Source organism: Anticarsia gemmatalis, chromosome 15, assembly GCF_050436995.1.
Source record: "Anticarsia gemmatalis isolate Benzon Research Colony breed Stoneville strain chromosome 15, ilAntGemm2 primary, whole genome shotgun sequence".
In the NCBI taxonomy this organism is placed as follows: domain Eukaryota; kingdom Metazoa; phylum Arthropoda; class Insecta; order Lepidoptera; family Erebidae; genus Anticarsia; species Anticarsia gemmatalis.
The window spans coordinates 10,548,296-10,569,537 of NC_134759.1; the positions used below are offsets into that span (position 1 = coordinate 10,548,296).

General features: G+C 33.7%; 1 protein-coding gene across 2 annotated transcripts in view; it reads right to left on the reverse strand.

Moving 5' to 3' along the window:
* Positions 1–21,242, reverse strand: part of nAChRalpha1 (nicotinic acetylcholine receptor alpha1) — a 232,386-nt gene that overhangs the window by 27,840 nt on the left and 183,304 nt on the right. For both annotated transcript variants that reach the window (XM_076123209.1, XM_076123210.1), the window contains one exon: positions 1,613–1,657. In XM_076123209.1, the coding sequence (XP_075979324.1) occupies positions 1,613–1,657 (45 nt within the window). The remainder of the gene's footprint in view (positions 1–1,612; positions 1,658–21,242) is intronic.

Below are 21,242 nucleotides of genomic sequence, written 5' to 3' on the forward strand. Positions count from 1 at the left end.
ACGCAACAGCATACTAATGCAAGACAATAAATCCACCACGTAACCAGTCTATCTCTTACCCTCTTACTGTATAACAAACGAGGTAGAAAAGGACAAAATATTGAATCAGCACACTGGTTGTTGAACAGTTGTTCTTGTTTTAAAATTAGTAGCGATACAAGTAATCGACCTAAATACAAAACAAATAGGTACCGCGATTTCCCACAGTCGGAAATATAGTATTTTCCTTCATATCAATCATTGTTTTCACAGTACGTCTTAAGAGCGATATACATTTGTATAAAACAATTATCGGCATGAACTAAGTAATGAATAGCTATAAGTAATTGCAAATGTCAAACGCTCGCTATTCGATACTATCGACTGTAGTTTACACTACAGTTTTTTACATTTAGATTGTCTACACCTACTTGACAGTGGCAGGAAATCATATGTTCAGAGTACTCATAGATTGATAAAAAAAGCTCCCAGACTGTCCTTCTATTACGAAGTAACAGTTTTCCTTAATCAGATTAATCAAACATGAATAGGTTTTTTTCAGAGGGTAATTTTAGGGATCCGAATTACTTGAATGTCTTTTGATGTATAAATGGAAATTCAAACCACGTGCAAGAGATTTGAATAAAAAATTCAGGAAAGTCAATTATACATCTAAGAAAAGGGAATTTTGACTTCAATTTTGAAAATGTTGTTTGGATTTTTGGTGTTTGTCGACGTTAGTGGTTAAGAAAATTGTTATCTTGATCTGATGTCTTAGTAAAAATACTTTCTACGTGACCTGTGGTTAAGATGATTGCTACTGCCACGCAACGTCATTGGCTTGCATCTTTAAAATAAATGTGATTTGAAGTTGGTTACAATTTTAGTTCATAAAATGATGTCTCAATGAGTCATTTAATTTTAGTGATCATCAAAATCACTGTTACTTTTTAGATCAAGGCGTGTTAAGAAATATGTTTCAAAAACAAAGGTAACGGATTATTTATTTATCTACGAATCTTGCGCCCGATGTCCAACTGGCCAGCTACCTTCCAAATGACTAACGTCCTCAAAACCTCAAGTCGCACCCATCCTAAACAAACCAAATCCGGCCAACCAGCCTTAATCCCTTCAGCACCACAAGTTTCCTTAACAATTATTCACAAGACTTTTAAAAGGAAACAAATGCGGGTATTCCATTAATCACGTTCAAATTGACAGGCGGGTGTCCGTTGAAAGAATGACAATCCCTACTTGTCGGCAAGTCGCCGTCCCTTCCGGGTAAACCATTTGTCAATGATATACTGGCCGTTGTACAGAAGAGGAAATGAGACGCGTCCTGTTTGTAACGTTTTCACTTCGCTCTTTGATGCTAGTTGTTTTGTGATTGGATTATGAAGAAATATTTGGTAAAAGTTTTGTGGTTGATCTGAGGGGCCACTTAAGGGAAGAGCGCAGAGTTAAGTCAAAAATTGACAATTGCTGCAAGAACACAGACTTGACAAAGTGAGACAAGTTAGTGTGACAGTCAGTCTTGACTAAGGTTTGCGTTGAGGTTGATCAACCAATCATTATCGTATTTCACTTATAACTAAAATAGGAATAATAATATATTTAAGAATAATTCACTCACCTGTTCTACCCACACGTTCGTTGTCATGATTTGATTCTTAAGATTCTGGAAAGAAAGAAAAACATAGTTTTAGTAAGATCAGCAACCATCTCCAACAATTATCTATAAACATAGGTACATTATTGCAAAACATTAAAACATATTTATATACCTAACTCTTTTTGACTTAATCGTTAAATTCAGAGGCAAATGCTCAGTGATCACGTCACGCCTATTGTTAGCAAAAACATCTAACTCATACTAATAACATTTTGGAATCTGATTAGCATTAATTACTTCAAATTATATGAAAATAAATGAAGTGCAACAATTTATTAGCGAGTGTTTAATGTAAAACATTTATAAGTTATGCGGTCACGTTTGTACTGAAATAATAAAGCATTAATTTATCCACTTTGATCACTTTTTGGTACATTGTTCAAATGTATTTTGTCAAATCAATTTGAATTTTGTATTAATTTACATTCTAATAAATGTTTAGTTTTGTTTTTATGTTTGTAAACTAACAACAGTGTGTGAGTACAATTGCCGGCTGTCACAATATATGGAAATCAACGTTGGTGCAATATTTTCATTTGAGCTAAACTAACAAAATGAGACTTAAGAATAACAATGTCGATCGATTTGTTCGAATTGTGAGTCGGATTTAGAAGTTTAGTTGTATAAAGAAATTCTAAATATTTATTTTGTATGTAAGATCAGACGATCAAAGGGGCGATTTCCTACTACTGTCGACGATCCATGCACCAATAACCTGGCAACCAGCTAGCTATTGAGTAATTGTTGCATGAAAATCCGATTAGCGCCTCTAGTGGGCACCGTAGGAACTATTTTAACAGTACATTTTAAATGTCAAACTCTCGATACTCGACTCTAGTGAATGGCGCTACTTACATATGTCTTTAGAAATCATATTTATTTAATTAGTATTGTGGTCAGGTTCAAACATTTGACTTTTACGATTTTGTCGGTATAAAATTATCAAATTATTCCAATGAAATTTTACTAACTTTTGATTACCTATCCATAATAATTTATGTATAGTTTCGATAGGCAATACACCTTAATAGGCTTATAATAACTTAAAGGGTAGTTTTATTAAAGCTTTGTACCTTGAAGGTACAAAGTTCTCTCAACTGGAAGTAGGGCTTAAAAACATAACCCTCTTTAAAATGATTACACTTCACTAGTTTATATAAAGCCTCTACTTATAGTATTAATCTATCAATAAATTATATTTTATAAAGAAATTTATAGGCCTTTTAGTTTAGCATTTTACCTAACTACATTTTTATGTAAGAAAATCTCGTTAGATTTTTTCCCTTACACAATTTAATGCAATGCAATTAAGTGTAAGTATCGAATAACCTATCTGATTAATAAAATGACAGTAAATTTATGAAAAGATCTGTCAAAATTCGTGTTTTTTTAAGCCCGTAATGTCCCACTGCTGGGCAAGGGTTAGTTTTTAAGTCCACTACGATGGCGTGTTGGGCATTTTAACTTCATTTATGCAATTCTATATGTAATCGATTTTAAAATATTATATGATCAAGCAATTTTAAAATTCTCACTAGAATAAAAATTCAATTTTATTCAAACCATAACCTCAAAAATGCGAACGTAAAGCTTTCCAGTTCAGGTTCATTCTCGGTCGAGCTGACTCGCGTATACAATAAAATTTGAGTAAGTACCACTTGCCCACATTTACGACGTACGGTCCATCGACTAACACAATCGGTTAGAATTACCCACATATTTCAGAGGACTTTTGCTAGGTATTACACTTAGTTCCAGATGGTTGGGGAAAGTACTTTTTGTAATGTGATTATGAGTGCTCTTTGTTATCGTGATTAGGATAAAGTTAGCTTTTTAAGTCATATTTTACTGTGTAGTTTTATTATATACCCTATTGATGTTATAAAATTTAACGTGTCAATTTTGATAACATAGGTAATTGTAACAATGTCTTTATTATAATTTGTAGACGCGTTGTAAAAAATGAAAATATCAAGTGTTTTTTGTACTTAGACAACAGTCTGACAAAACAAGCAAAATTTCTAATGCATGGCTTTATTCAAATTGTGGATTATTTTCAATTTATCATAAAGTTCGTACTGCTACAAATTTTTCAACTAATATCGTAGCACTACAAACATGTGCTACGAAAATAATCAGCGTAGCATTCGTAGACAAAATCATAATCAAACGAATTCCCATCTAAAATCATTCTATCAGGGCGAACAAATGATAATTTATCGTCAACTTCGTTATGCCGGCTTTAAATCGAATTAAGCAAACGTACAACGGAAACTAGGCCATACATCTACGGGAACGTAATATGCAGATTGGGGTATCATCTCGATGGATTAGATGGTGTTAGTAATACAAATTTTGCTTGCATTTGTTAGTTGAAACTTGAGATGGTGTAATTTCCTTTAGTAAACGTAGCTGCGACAAGATTTAGTTGTTTGTTTTGATTAATGTAGTGATGGTTTTAAACATAGCACGACTAGTCTACATACTGTTTTTATCGAATTCAAAACGAACGAGACACTATGTTCAAATGATTGTTTCTTTATCGTGCATTAATTAAAAAAGTTATTTATTTATGTACTATAATTTCAACTCCATGAATCATGCTCATCCAAAATTGAATATTATAGAGCAATAGTTCGCTTTAATTGAAGACATATGAGACAAGAAAAGAGACATAAACCTCTATATCCATGTGAATACCTTCACTTTAAAACAATTTTGATACAATTAGAATGGAAAGACTTGGTCATCCAATTTCTAACATAAGACAGTGTTTTTTAATCTTATATTTACTTCTAAATATCTGAAATATAGGATTCACATCCGCGTGTAAAAGCTATATAGAATAATATAAGTATTTTAAACATTGTACCATAAACATATTCTAAATCTAGATACAAGTTTAAACAATATCTAAATTCTGTTTGATAGCAAAGTTTTGTTAGCACGTTCGTACAGATACTGTGGACCAATTAGCCAGTGTCGACAATAATCCGTTAGTTACAATTCTGCACCGTTTGGTTTAATCCGATATCGGTAATAAACATACCAATTAGAATTAAACAACGTTATTTATACGTGTTAATGATTTTGTTCGTAATTTTAGATTATTGTCAATAATCGTAAAGTGATATTTCTATACTCTGGCTATGTTATGTAGATGTACAATTTTAAAACAAGCTATCTATATATATAAAACTCAAAGGTGACTGACTGAGTGACTGGCATAGTGATTTATCAACGCACAGCCCAAACCACTGGACGGCTTGGGCTGAAATTTGGCATGCAAGCAGGTGTAATGACGTAGGCATCCTCTAAGAAAGGGTGAACACGTGTACAAATCTTCTTAGATTTTCGACTGATTGAACTGAAATTAACGTAGATTCACTCATAGTTTTTTTTTTACTACGGGTAGATTTTTCACGCGGACGAAGTCGCGGGCGTAAGCTAATCTAACTATGTTACTTATAAACAAAATGTTATTTCTAACAAACACTCCAATAATTATCCGTTTTACACTTTCCATATAATAGAGACTGCATTATTTCCAATTAACTGCCACGTACTGCATACATACAAAATCACGCCTTTATTCAATAGAGGTAGGCAGAGCCTAGAGAACGCTACTTGGTACGATCCTTACAAACTTCCCTGCCTTTCATTCTCATCATGGTGTCACAATCCACCTGATTTAAATACAGGTAGTAAATCTAGTTAGTAAGTTAACGAACAAGACAATATTTAGATACACGAGGCATGCTCGGTATAATCCCGTAAGTAGTTCGTCAAACTTGCAATAAGACGGAGTTTCAACGCGGAACCGAGCTTACATATTAATATCCTACTATTAGAGAACTTTCAACTATTTGGATGTTATTGTGATGTGATAACAATCTATGAATTAGAGTAAATTATACTGACATTAATCAATTTTATCAATACAATACCATATATTATTTAAAAAAAAATGTCGTATTCTGCCACTATTATACCGCTTTGTCAATCATATTACCGAAGTGATAAAGAATATAATAAATGCGAAACTTTAATGTATGTTCTTTTGGACGAAAAATTACTAAATGTATTTTGGTGAAATTCGGCACACATAAGTTTGTTACTTGCACAATACATAGGATACTTTGTGACACGAGGAACCTTTCCACGTGGAAAAAGTTATGGCACAATAAGTACAAAAAAATGCACGAAAGGTGAATAAACTTATTTGAAAAATATGTGTTCTAATCTCGGCCACAAATCGAAAAAACCTACTTCAGTAGCTCGATTCACTACTACTATCGACTACCGACAACCGAACTGTCATCGAGAAATTTTGTATGAAAATCCGATCAGCGCCTCTGACGGGTGTCATAGAAAACATTTTGGCAGTACATTCTAAATGTCAAATGTCGATAGCTAGCCGGTTGTCGGTAGTCGATAGTGGTAGAGAATCGAGGTACTGTAAACTAATTCCAATTAAACTCAAACAAATTCAAAGTACTTTAAAATCTTTCGAAAGCATTCAATGCAAACCGGGTAGCTAATCAGTGGAGTTCCGATATCTTTAACTTGTACGACTTGTACGTGTGGAAATGCAAATTCATCGGCGAGCTCACTCAACATGGAGATATGCATGCAAGGCGAGAATTACTTGAATTGGGAGAATTCCCACTAAGACTTTGATGAAGCAGAACTCAATCGTTCCAATCTCTTTGCTGATCAGTGAATACTGATCTGTTGATTGATGTTTTGGTGGATAAATGTGGACTTTAGAAAATCGCTATTTGAAAAATGTTTTTAAACTCGAATCTACCTTTTTGATAATACTTGATGTCACTAAAATTTTTACCCAACTATTTAATGGGATGGGGCGTTTTGTGATTTTTTAGACACGTTAAAACAGTTGAATGACTATAACACGGTAGAAAGGGCCAATTATACATTTTCTTGACACCTAAATACTGCCTGTAGTGTTTTTGTGTTTAATAAAAGTGATTTGAAAATCACAAGAACACAATATGATATTAACAGGCATTTATTTAAAACCATTGGCGCACACATGAACAGTAAGAAATACAAAGACTCCTAAACAAAACCAATGAAAGGAAAAAAGTAATTAATTACGTAATTTTATAGCTATTCTTATTAACTACAATAGTTAAGTGAAACATCTGCACAGTTTATCGATAACAAAGGATAAGTCGTCTAACAATGTACCAACAATGCGCCGACAAAGTTCACTGAATGCATTGTTAGGAGTTAAGCACACTTATGTAGAGCAGAGTTACACACTTGAAGGAGTCTTGTAAGGCGATGTGATTGACAGGTTACTATAGAGGCCTACAGTGCAAGCCTAACATAGAGGCGATTTTCTTCTTCTAAAGACTATCAACAACACTTCTCAGTCACCAACCTGAGCAGCGCCTCTAGCGAGCGTCGCAGGAACTATTTTGGCAGTACAATTGAAATGTCAAACACTCAATACTTGATAGTATCTCAACTGTAGAGAATCTTCTACCGACAATCGACTTGTCTTCGAGAAATTTTATATGAAAATCTGATCAGCACCTCTGATGGACGTTGTAGGAACTATTTTGGCAGTACATTCTAAATGTTTAACTTTCGATATTTGACAGTACCGTCTGTACAGAATCGCGCTACTAAATGTATAGAATCGCGCTACTGTTTTTGATTTTCTACAGTCTGTACTTGCACTTTGGAATCGAGAGTCTGATATTTGAAATTGCTTTGAAGATATAAAAAATCTTGACAACTCGCTGATAGTGCAAGTTAATAGCTTTTCTGTATATAGTTGTAATATAATACTTTTATTTACTGTTTTGTGCTGAGCGAATTATTGGCGGATTCATGCAAAAAATCATATCCTGTAAATAATTTGCTTACTAATCAATAATAAAAAGTTTTTTATAAGTTAAAATGAACGGATTTAAGAGAACTACCAAGAAAGATTATAAAATCGAGCATGAACATTACAGGATCAGATTTTATTTCTCAATTTGCCAAGCGCTAAACTTGCTCTGCTATGCAGCAATTAACAAACGAAGGTAAAGTGAGAATAACGAGCACAAAAAATAGAAGAAAAAGTAGTTTTAAATAAAGATTCAATTACCAATCCATTCAATTTTCTCAACTGATTTAATATAGTAAAATTCTAACATTCAACTAAGTATACTTAGCCTTACAAAGACGGTGCGAAACACAGAGTTCCAACTTTAAAGTTTCATTGTTCGTTGCACTCAGTAAACTTTCGAATTCCTTTTAACTTTAATTACCCTTAGTTCGGGCGGTATCTGATAAAATTGCATTCCTTTAAAGTCGAACGTTCAGTTTGTTCAGAGGAATCCGAATAATGTTTGCTTCTACTCATTCGTTCACTTGGATGTACGTGATTTTACATTTTTGTAACGGCATTCTTTGTTTTGACTTACAGTTTGATCGTGTTGCTTTTAGCTGTTTCCGATACTGTTACGGTTTTATTACACAGTTTTGTGAAAGTAGAATGTTTTTTACAAATGTTTGTCTTTGAAGGCCCTTTATTTTGTAATACTAGGTACCAGATACATATAGATTCATAAGTTTATTAAACCTTATTCTTATATATAACAAAATACAGTATTTTATTGTAGTAGAAACAAGCAACGTATCTTGGTTCGCCTGAGTTTCACTGGGTGAACCTAAACAAATTGTACATTAAAGCGTTCCTGGTGAATCGCTCTATCTATTAGTGAAAATTGCATGAAAATTCGCTCGAAATAATTTGAGTATATCACAAACAGACAGACAGACGGTATGCGATTTTGTATTATGAACACATGAATAATGATAAAAGACATAAAAATATTCTAAGATCTACCAACAACTTTTCTCCATTTTAAAGATGTCTCCCTGGAGTACAAAATAGATACAACAAGAGTTAGCTCCAACGGTGAGAGTCAAAACTTTAGAAGAGAAGCAGTTGCTTGCAGTAAACACTTGCAACACTAAGTTAGTTTTAAGCCAGTCACTTAAGTATCTTGTTGACAGTTAAACTATCGATATAGCTTTGATGCACCGGATTTATAATAGAACAATATTTTTATTTTTTTAATCAAACCGGCATGGCTTAAATTTTATTATCAAAGAATCACAATCGGGACTAACTTTTTACGTGCCTACGCTCAATTCAGATGTCATTAATGATCGCGTAAACGATTGCTTAATACCAATCATTTAATTTTTTTATTGTATGTTGATCAACCTAGTGTCAAAGTCATTTGAACTATTCGAAAGGCATGACATAGCTCAACGATTTTTATCAATGTACTACAACCGGGACGATTGCGATTACGTGGCTTCCGTAACACGGAGGCGCTCGGTTTAAACACCACAAAGCGGCCACCCATCTATGAAATGACTGCACTAAACATTACTTACTTATGTTTTCCCGGCAATAAGATAATATGTACCAGCAGAAATAAAGAACAAATAATACATAATACTACATGTAGCTAAAGTAATGTTCTCGCTAGCAACTAATGGTTCCCGGAAAAGCTACAAGCAGCCATATTTGTTCCCCAATTACCACAATACATTCATACACAATACAAGGTACACTCAAATTAATATTACCATATAATTTTATTACCAATATACCGTAATAGGTCACCCTTAACTTTCGTGATAGGATTTGCGACCATTATCATGCTTGTCACCAGTCGTAAAGTGAATGACACATAAAATTGTTGTGACTCGTATGACCGTTTAGAAAGGTATTATTTTGAATGATTAAGTGTTGTTATAGTCTTCTGAAATATCTTTACTCCAAGTAACTGGAAGTATAAATATCATCTTTGAAGACTGTCTTCCAAATAAATTGAATATAAGTAAGTTGATAGTGATTGAACTTTTAAGGACTTTACATTAGGACGTTCGTTTTCAACATACCACAAAAAAATTGCAACTGATACTAGGCATAATTTTTTTGGAGCCACTCTTTATATTATAATGTACAGTGTATAATGACTGTTTGCGCAAGATATCGAATATAATCGATGTTTGCAAACATTTAGGTATTTCTTACTTTTTAATACATAGCCTAACTTCAAAACATGTCTACCTACTACTTAAAACTGACCATGCACATCACTTTCCATTAGTTACATTATCCAACCACCATTAATTTCGCAACCTTAACTATTCGAATAATGTAAGCAAGTGCGAAAGGGACAAGCTGACGCTTCATTAAACTTTATAATTGGCTTCGGAGCGATGTAGAGGCGACGAACTAGAAAATACTTCACGAAAGCACTGAGTTATAACAATTTCGGATGCTAGTAAATGAGGTTTTGTAATTAGACTGCCGGTGAATGTTAATAGGGTGATGACTAGTCTATTTGTTTAGAAACGTCGAACACTGATCCTTGCAACTGTAGCGTGAAGTAAGCCCTATGATATATTATGTTTTTTTGTGTTTATAAAGTAACTTGAAAGAAATTCGTCTTACGTCTATAGTGATATGCAGGCCGGTTCGATGGGGGTTAGTTATTGCGGCTGTGATATTTTGTGAAGTAGGTATTTATTTATGATTAAGATTACATACACTGTTTTTCACTACCGATAAAATCATAAAAAAGTAGTAGAAGATTTTTTTTTTGTAACCTCTTTTCCCTAACCATAATAAAAGCAGAAAAAGTAATGCACTGTCATTTTCTTCACTTTTCTTTACGTCACTTTAATTGCATCTGCAATATCACTTCTTTTATCAACATTTATCTATTTTTTCATCTAAATAGCAACTTTTACAGGCTATAAATGTACAAAAATCGATATTTATAAACCGTATTTTTGCACTCCGTCAATCTTCGGTCAGAATATTATGGAACACCCACACTTCATGTTGGGTTACCGGCGCGTAACTCAATTCCATCATGCAGCTACATAGTATTATGCATGTATTTCCCTCATGGATTGTACAGAGATGTTGTAACCACATGTCTCTGGTTATGACAGATTATATATAGTGTAGTAGTAATATTATATATACTTAGATCAGTAGTTCTGTAGCTCGATTCTCTATTACTATCGACTACCGACAACCGACCTGTCATCGAGAAATTTTGTATGAAAATCTGATCAGCGCCTCAGACGGGCGTCGTAGAAACTTTTTTGGCAGTACATTCTAAATCTCAAAATTCGATAACTAGCCGGTTGTCGGTAGTCGATAGTGGTAGAGAATCGAGGTACAGTATTCTGTAGCTCGATTCTCTACTACTATCAACTACCGACAACTGGCTACCTATCGAGAAATTTTACAAGAAAATCTATTTAGCGCTTCTACCGGGCTCTGTAAGAACTATTTTCGCAGAACATTTTAAATGTCAAACTCGACAGTAGCAAATGTAGAGAATTGTGCTACTGATCATCAAATGTCGGGCATAGGAGCGAAGCAAAGCGGCCTTAGACCAAGCTGAGGTAAGGATTTTTAGAGCATTTGAGAATAACTTCCTCATAATCAATAATGTGGGTAGTTCTAATAACAGTTGTCAACTGCAAAGGTTTCTTTGTTAACTGACTTAAAAAGAACGAAGTGGTTCTCAATTCAACGCATTTTTTGTACAGGTTACGTTTGATTATAATAATTATAGGTGACACTAGATTTTCGAATTCGAAAAACTGCTGTATTTGGTGATTAAAAAGAGGCGACAGGTATCCTAGAATCTCTTTTTAATCTCTCAACATACCACTTACAATTACTAACACTTACTTATCTTAAAAAGCTATAAATAGCAACAATCAATTACAAATCATGACAGATCGTAGGTCATAAAACAAAAAACAAAAGCAAACAGCGCTCGATCATCTATCCATCATCGCTGCAACCCGCATTATGAATTCTCAAACCGTCCACGCTTACATTGACGTTTCCCATAATCCAAACTGTCACACACCCTACTCAATTCTTGCGCCGAGATCACGGGAGATTTAGGCCGTGGTTATATATGACCTCGTAAAGTCCTCCGTATAACTAGCTTCTACGGAGTTTTAGTTTGTGTTTCATAAACTAGTAGGCTGGTAGTGGTAGGTTTTCAGGTTGTATTTTTATTAAAGGATGAACTTTATTCTATATGTCAAAAAAGTACCATTATGAGGACATGCACGAAAATTAAACTTTGCCTTTTCCTCTCTCCCTCGAAGAAGACATGACTTTATGTAAAAATTGTATACCTAATGTTATATGAAACTTAACGTTATAATGTTTTCTTGGCAAAGTTGGTTTATAGTATGTAGGTATTTTTTTAGTCAACACGAATTTCATTGCAAAGCACCTTAATGCAATTAAAGAACCACTAACAGCAGTAAATCTATCATTTATTCTGCAACACGAATATTTTCTACAATTCCACTATATTTTCCTTTACATTCATAAGTTTCTCCAAACAGTTCTTGGAAAATAAAACGCTCCACCTGAAACAGTTTCCGAGCAAGTCCCAAGTACAAGTAGCGACATCTGTTGTTTGCAGTGAACTAGTCACCGCGACGATGAGTAATTAAACTTTATAATTGGTTTCGGCGAGGACACACTCCCTGTTACAAGTCTGAAGGAATTTTGTGATTTTGTCGAGTAATCATGTTCCAGTGATTTCGGATTAGATTAGTAATTGGATTAAGATGGAATTTCGGTTTGTGGAGTTCGTCGCCTTTTTGGGTAGGTCTTTAAAAGTTGTGCGGAAGATATATTATAAGGTTGATATTCTAGAATTGATTACAGTACAATAATGTGCTTTATGGTGTAGATCTAGCAAATATAGTTGGTATTATTGTGATGCACCAAGTGTCGTGAGTTTCATTCTTAAATTAACAGACGTTTTCGTAATCAGTAGACTTTTAGACCAATCATATAGTGATTTATTTCATAGATTCAATAAGTCGATTGATGCTAATTCATTTGTCCATTCGACATAGAATCCATCAGAAACAATGCCCCTAATTTGCTACATGAAATCGTAGCTAAAGCAGCAATTAGGCATTTAACAAAACCCACTCCAATACAGCAAATAGAGGCGTATTCTATTTTCCAGACCATTTTCGGTTCATTCATTATTATTTCATAATAAGCTTTTAGCCGTTACATAACACAGACCTATTATTCTTCCACAAAAGCATATCATAAATCAACAACCAGTATAAGTTGACATCATTTTGATGTCATTTTTAATGACAATAGAGGTCGCCTTTTGTTGGTTTTGTTATCGCGAATAAGCGGTGGATCTGTATCGGTCTTTGGACGGTCTTTGTTAACGACGGCTTGAACAGGTGATTGGGGTACGGGATAAGACGTATTAGGTTTTTTGTTGAATTAATGAAAAGCTTAATCTTTGTTATTTACTCTTTCTTAAGAAAGAGATTCTGGGTAACATCAATAAGTAGGTAGACATTGTTATTTTTGGCACAAAGCTCTCGAGGTTCGATATTGTAAACATGAACAAAATTGAGGTAAGTAAAGATGAAATTAAATTGACCAACACGTGGATACGCAAAGTTTTAAGAGATTGTTTTGACTTGCGATTATACGTATGATATCTACGTAAAAGTGATCTGCGCCTCGCAATAGTTTTGAAACCTTTTCGCGAAGCAAATCTTTGCAAAGTGGTTTTATTTAAAGCTTTAACTTCTATTTTAAATATTGATACATCGGATACCATCAAATGGGTAAAATAATTTCAACAAATAAGGCACACAATCTGCAAATTCTATGCACTAATTCAAAACAATTTAAACAATGTATTCAGAACAGGACTACAAACCAAGACTAAGGAGACGATGAACAATATGTATGTACACGAAATAGGTAGTCTCAAATCCCATTGTTTGTAGTATAATAGTGAGATTATTGTGACCTAAATACAGCTGATCCTATGGGAACACCATGGGAATGGTGTGCATTGGTTTATGTTGCTATTCGTGGTAATGGAGTAAACAACTATATGGAACCTACTTTTATCATAAAACTATTGGCAATAATATTTCATATAAAAAATTAAATTAGATGATCTAAACTAACAAATATTAAGGCTTAGAGCTTAAGGAACAAGAAATGGTTTTTAATTTAAGTAGTTTGCAAAAGTTCAACTTTTATAATACGGGTGGTTAAAAGTGTGTTAAAGCTCGCATATAACCTGATTTAAAAAAACTATTATAAGTAAGAACATTCAAATTTTGTAATGATTTCATTCGAACTGCATGATTTTCCAACAACTAAGTAAGTATAGAGGCTTGTGGGCAATGTTTGCGGTTAAATAAATATTTTGGAAATTAGAACATTAGTGACTTATGCAGTTAATGGTAACCTGTTCAATATCCACTTTGTTTGGAAAGTACCAACACAAAATCGTGCATGCTTCTATTTAGTTGTCTGACTATAAAACTTAAGCAAAAATAAATGTCCACAGCCCACTACTATATCTATAAACGTTTAAAAGATCACAATAAAACTCTTATTAGCTCTACATAGATTTACAATCTGTAAAATCTACGGGACATTGTCGCAGCCGTAAACAATGAACTCTAAAATGAACTGACGGCTGTACAGTGCAGTAAATTCACTAGCATTTTACGATACACATACATTTTGTAGTACTTGTTTTATTTGATTTTGATCCAGTTGATTGCTTATTGTTCCGTTCCGGGTATTTATGGTTTTTTCATATTTGTATTTAACTGTGATTTTAAATTGTTCGTGAATTTGCCGGTTCAGATTAAACGGATATTGGGAGTGCAGCATAAAGTATCAGATTGGATTTATTTTTTGATTGCTGGTTGTAACCTATTTACATTTATGGTCAGGTGTCTTACGGGTTTTACGTTTTTTCAAATTAATTGTGAAACCGTTTTTTTTGTATACTGATAACCAACACACCTTTTTCCATTTTTAGTAGTGTTAAATGGATCAATAGGAAGCTGTTAGCCGCTTTAGTCATTCAGTGATAGTTCATCAGCTTCAAGGCTAACTACTAAATAGCTACTGATTCGGTCATTAGAGCGTACAAAAGACACGTAAATTAACAACTGAGATCAATTAAGAATACTATTATTTAGTAAAATCTAAAGGCTTCCGAGCTACGAGTCTTTCGACACTAGATTGCTTAACCGTTGAAAAATATATCGTGTGCTTTAATTGCAATAAATATTTTAGCATGAGCAAATTAATTTCCGCAAATAATGTGTATTTACTATATTACATCTGTTTACGATATCCGTGCAAAATTATTTCCATTTCATAGTGTATAAAGCAGAAAGCAGTACACACTGCAATACATTACAATATTTATCTACTATACTATATTCCGAATACACAAATCATAAGTATATTTGCACTAGTATTTATTCAGCTCATATTCCCTGAGGAGAATGCTTATTTTCCTCAAAAGCGAGAGGTAGTGAGAGTTATTTAGGCGCACAATATAACGGAATATTTAGAGGTTATTTAAGCCTTGGGACAAGTAACAAATCTTAGTTTAGCGTTTAGGATTATTTTGTTCATGGTATTAAGTAAGCTTGGTTTAATAGCCAGTTAGCTTTCCTTGATAGTGTTTTGGATGATTGGTAATATAATGTTAAAATTATAATATTGAAGGTAGAGTCTGGAATAAAAATTGATCAGTAAAGAGAGAAGGATTATACAAAAGAATCAACGATTTCTATACACATTGCATGAATACAATTTGTGTATTTTTTTATTTTATTTACTCTCAATGTAGGTTCCTATTGATACCTTTCTTGCATTTTATTGTTAAGTAATGTACCAAAAATTAACATGTAAGTAGAGAATGATGCTTTGTTTTCACTACCCCAGTTAGTTTTTATAGACAACAGCCATGTCCCACATCAAAAAGTTGTTATTCCATGAACACCGTAATCGCAGCACGTTTTATACACTCCAAAAAAAATAAAACAATACATTCTACGCACATATTGCCAAAAACTTTACCCAAAAGTAACTTGGTAAGGGCGGGCATAAATAAAATCGGCTCAAGAGTACTGGACGTTTTAATAAAAACGGAGACCTCCGTCATAGTTCCTTTGTTGCATACGTGACTGAGGGTAGTTTACAACCGCCAGATTAACAAGACCCCTTACTCCCCTTAATAGTTTAAGGAGCTATGTTAACGGCAGAGGTCTGTTTATACTGGTTATAAAAAGGACTACGACAAAAGACTCGGCCCTTTTTTAGTATTCGGGGTTTAAATGACAAAATACAATACTGGAGTATGGTTCCAACGAGGTGATGGTCTTTTTGCCAATGGGGCTCTCGTGCTGATAATGGTTTGAGTTTGTAAATAAACAGGTAGGGTTTAGTTTGAATAGCTTGCGAACTATTTGTCTTTGTGATTTATTTATTGATGGACTAACTACATACATTGTTTGACTCTCAATCGAAAATGTTACCTATGGTAACTGTTTGCGACGGTTTAAGTATAAGACTTTCTAATATTCATTAGCATTTTGAATCTTCGATAGATATGTAATTGACACCGTCACTTATTTACCTTTTTGTCACTATTAACGTATGTTATATTAAAAGCTGTCATCCAGTTTTGTCTTTCAAATAAATTTCAATTTAATATCACCCTATTATCCGCATACAGCCAGAAACAAAACTGCGAGAACAAAGCATAACTCATACAAAAAAGATGGCACCCGAATAGCACGTAACTAAACTAAATTTATACTACAGTATATACGAAACTGGTGGCGTGAAGAGATTTTTCATTGTTAGAATAGCCTGGCTGGCTTCCAGCTTCATTCGTCATATATATAACTGGGGAATTGGCAACGCATACCGTTCAGCAGTCCCAAGTTATTGAGGATGTGTTAAGTAATCTCTATTGCTTAATATTTATTGAGTTTTGTAATGGATTTAAGTAAGAAAAAGATATGATGAATTTCTTATCCAAGAATAAAATCTGGCTCATGTGAAATGATTTCACCAGGTACAAACCACGGTTTCCTGTAGCGTGAATCTCAATGATTCGAACCATCAAGTACCAAGAGTTTGACACTTAAAATGTACTGCCAAAATAGAATCTACGACCTCTATAGGCGCAAATAAGATTTACGTACGAAATCTTTCTATAGTTAGCCAGTTGTCGGTACTCAATAGTAGTATATCATCGAGCTAATGTGAATGTTCAGCAAATACCGTCAAATAACGTTAACAGAAACTTGACTAAAGTTTGTATAAAATAATTCCATTTCGATATTTTAACCTTATTTGCAGTCTCAGTTTCTTCCGCCAAACTTCGTTGGGCGCCGACCGTGAAAATATTTGCATAATTCATTGATCAAACACCTAGCCTAAGCTAACATTTTCCGAATCGCCAATATCTTGACGCGATCGTGTCTGCGCAAGAAATAAAAGATTTGTAAAGATATACTCGTACAAGTGAATAGGTATATTCTATGTACATCGAAGCGACAGCTCGGGCCAACGAGAATCTGGCTAGAATTGCACCATTGTACCACCACCCCCCATTATACAGACTTGAATCGAGGAACGATTTGTTTGAAAGGAAATTTTTATTCCAAGTCCCCTTTTACTATTTTTGTTCTTCAATATTGAATATGCATGCAAAATGCGGACTCTGGAATTCTAAGAATGCGGCGTTAGAGTGATTTCAAACTTTGAATGGCAAAGGAGTATTTCTTTTGAAGTTTTTAGGATTCAATCGCGCAATAAATGTACGGTGAAAGAGATTCAAAGTAAAGAATTCGTTTGTTTACGACTGTTGCGACTTTACCTTTGTACCTATGAAAGCTTTTTAGATATTTATTATGTTGTTCAACTGTGATTTTCTTTGGAAATTCTTCCGTTCAAAAGGTGGAATTAACATTATTTATGAATAGTGCTACCTATTCGGATTGCGTCTTAAGAAGAGAATATTAAAGTAAGTAAGTAATAGTACTTAATATTAAGTATTAAATTAGGTTCGAGAACTGGAACACTAGGAACCTTTACAGTAAGAAAAAATAGAAGATAGTTCAGGAAAGATACGTGTATTGTATTCCAATTCGCAATGTCGCTATCATTGCGTCAAAAAGTCGTGGGTTCAATTCCCACAAAGAACAAACATTTGTGCGATCCAAAAATAGTTGTTTCGGGTCTGGGAATATTTTTTGTCGGTGTTTTATATGTTTGTTAAAGTCCCCGCGACACTAGAGCAATTTTTAGTGCGGGAGTAAAAAAATATCACAATTTGCATCAATACATCAGTATGAAATCTTCACAAAAACCTTTACCGTAATATTTGTAAGAAACATATATATTATATACAATCAGGCTCTGTTCGTCATGTTTATGTAACAAGGCGAATCAAGTATTTAGATAATAATGTTGGTTGTATTGTTATATTATTTACCTTTAATATGATAGAAGAAAGTATGGGCTGTTTTAGATATTGATTTGTAACTTTTACTTTGTACGAAAATGTATCTCTTCATTTAAGGAACTAATCAGATCACGACGAATGTTATGATGAACATGATTGCAAGCTGACTTTGTGTAACTCAGATACTGTTTGTGCTAAATTTTCCGTTTAATAATAATAGTAATGAATATTATGCTCAAGCCACGACGAGATTAAAAATTTGGTAAAACAATTGTCTAATTTCCGAATCAAATTAGCCGTGCGTTGGATTGGTTGATTGTTAATAAGTACCATGACAAAGTAAGACCACCTCCACATCTAAAAAAAGTTGGAAATATAGATACAAACATTTCACTTTACGTGAGAAGCCTTACCATTGCCTCACTAAGAGTAATTTAGATTTTCTAAAATACCTTTTCATATTTTCGAGGCCAATAATTTTACAACGTATAAAGCGAAACCTCACAGTAACCATTACCGAAAATAGAACAAATTACGACAGATACCGTTCACTAATTTTATTTGAGAATCTTGTTAAAATATACGGGCGTCTTGAGACATCGATATTTTCAGTTAAGGCGGGTAAGAGATGGTAACGTACACTTATTAGCCCCTCATGTAAGGGTCGTGTGGACTCTCAAGGGTGTTCAACACAAATTTAACTTTATATAGCTTTATTTTATAAGGTTTAGAACCTTCTGCGGTGAAATATTCGATGTTTTTGTTCGGTTTCGTGTGTTGTTTTGTTGCGTGTATAGAATTTTAATTTGTTTGAAGATTGAGTGTGGAATATGGGTTAGTTTCGTTATTTTGATAATATCCGTCATATTATCAGGTTTCAGGTATGAAAATACTACCAACAACACTAATTACCAAAGGAATTCATAACAGTTTGAATTGTTGTATTGCAATTTAGCCAGGGTTCAATCCAAATTCGATTCGAGCGTTCTACAAGACAATCTCTATAAGTCCAATCTAAAAATTTGTGGATCTACTACGCTTTCACAGAGCCATGTTACATGAAAATAACCAAATATAATAATTAAAAACCATTTATGCCCTAAAAATAAAATAAAATAATGTTTACAAGTATGTATGTATAAAAAATTATAAAGACATCTACACGAGTTCGTAGAGCGGTATTCTGAAGACACGTTGCTAATGAATGATGATGATCCTAATTAGCGAGGAGCGAAAGTCACGGCCATTAGCATTGAACAGCCTCGTCGACATATATTTTATATGAACGTCTATACACACGTTTTTAAACGTAGACTTGAATTACTTTGAATCGGCAATTGTCTTTAAAGTTAATTTGATATTATGAAATTACTGTTTTACAAACCACGAGGATCAATAGGGATGTTTTTTTTATTTGGTTTAAAAAATGTTTTCTTTTCTTTTCAAATAGCATCTATGGCAATCTACGTAACAACTATAGTAACTAATTTATTAGTCAGTGTATAAATCCTTTATCATCCAACTGCTGGGCTGATTCCATTACGCTAGCCAGAAGCGGGTTTGATCTCAACCAATAGCGAGAGAGGCAAATGTGTATACAACTTTTCACGTCTTTTTCCATAGGGGTAGGCAAGATAAAAGATCGCCACTTGGTACGAACATCACAAAATTCCCGTGCCTCATTCACATCCATATATGCTGTCGTCCAGGACCGCCGGTTACGAGAACTATACTCCTGACCTATACATACCCATAAAAATATATAACCAAAAATAAAATACCAGACTATGGTAAAACTCACCTTTGCCATTCCATTCATAGAAAATCATAATATTATCTTATTTGTCTCATCATCTATTTGCAAAATATATTTTACTTATTTTCCCTTGTAGATACACTTGATTAAAATATCCAAAAGAGAATATAATATTGTACGGCCGTTGTATGCCTGAGGGTAACAAGGTGATTCCCCTCCTTAGTATAGCTACGAATTTTCCCTTGCCTAGTTTTTTTTATGTAAAAATACATACTTTTGGGTTCCGTTGCTATTTTTCTTGTTTCTGGGTCTCGATATTGAAGAACTTTACACATTGATAAATATTTTGTTGGTTTTGGGAGTATGGCGTAAGTTGTAACTGGTTTCTAAAGTCGACTTATGAGACGTTTTGAAAGAAGATGTAGTCTTTCTTTCATTCCGTGTTATAATCGGCGTTCTAAACCCTTGAAAAGGCTTTTGACATAGCTAAATAATTGTTAGGTTTAGTAACTTTTTATCGTGATTTAATCAAATGCTACTAAAATAGAAATGTGAAATGTGAGGCCAACTGTATATTTAATACGTTTTGAAGCAAAATCTACTGAATGTAATTTAGTAGGTTTTGCGTAAAAAAGTATGAGTAAAAGTAAAAGTATATTGTATAATAACAAACTATATAGCATAATGATACCAAGAACAATGTAATACGACATACACACCATCCAATCTATCTCAAAATTGAATTCGACCCAAACCATCTTCACCGATCTAATTACTCAGAACAAGAGAGGTACATTAAGCGAAATTTCTCAAATATAACACAGTAAAACAATTACGAATGATATAAGGCGGAGACCATTGGATTTAATTAGGGTTCGTATGCGGGATCAATGTCAACGAGCTTGGAATATCGGCCATTGATTTCCGACCCGTTGAAGGGACTGCTTTAACAAATACTCGCGATTTATTGAAAACATTTTGACATTTATTTTCTCGTTTTTGATTGGATAGGTGATGGTTGTCTACATCAAAGTAAATGGCGTTAATTTTTAAACAATATTATTTGGAATTGCGTAAAATAGGACTGTTTGGTTTTATTAGATGGGTCGATATAAGTATCCATGTTTCTAACTCTTCGCGACAAACATTAGACATTATTGTCGACCTTTTGCCAATTACTTCAGATGAAAAGTTGCCCATCGGTACTCATTGTGGTCTTTACATGAGTTGATTAACATAAAGCCCGACTAAATAACTATAATATAATAGTATGCCAGAACCATTGTACTCATCGCACTCCAACGAAAAAATCTGTTAATTTTAGACGTCAGTTTGTTACCAATAAAATCTACCACCGCAATTGACTTTGCGAAGGGTTGGCTTATCAAACGAGGCAGGCCACTGAGCTTTGATTCAAAGCAGCCAAGAGTTTTGAACAAAACACGTAATTACT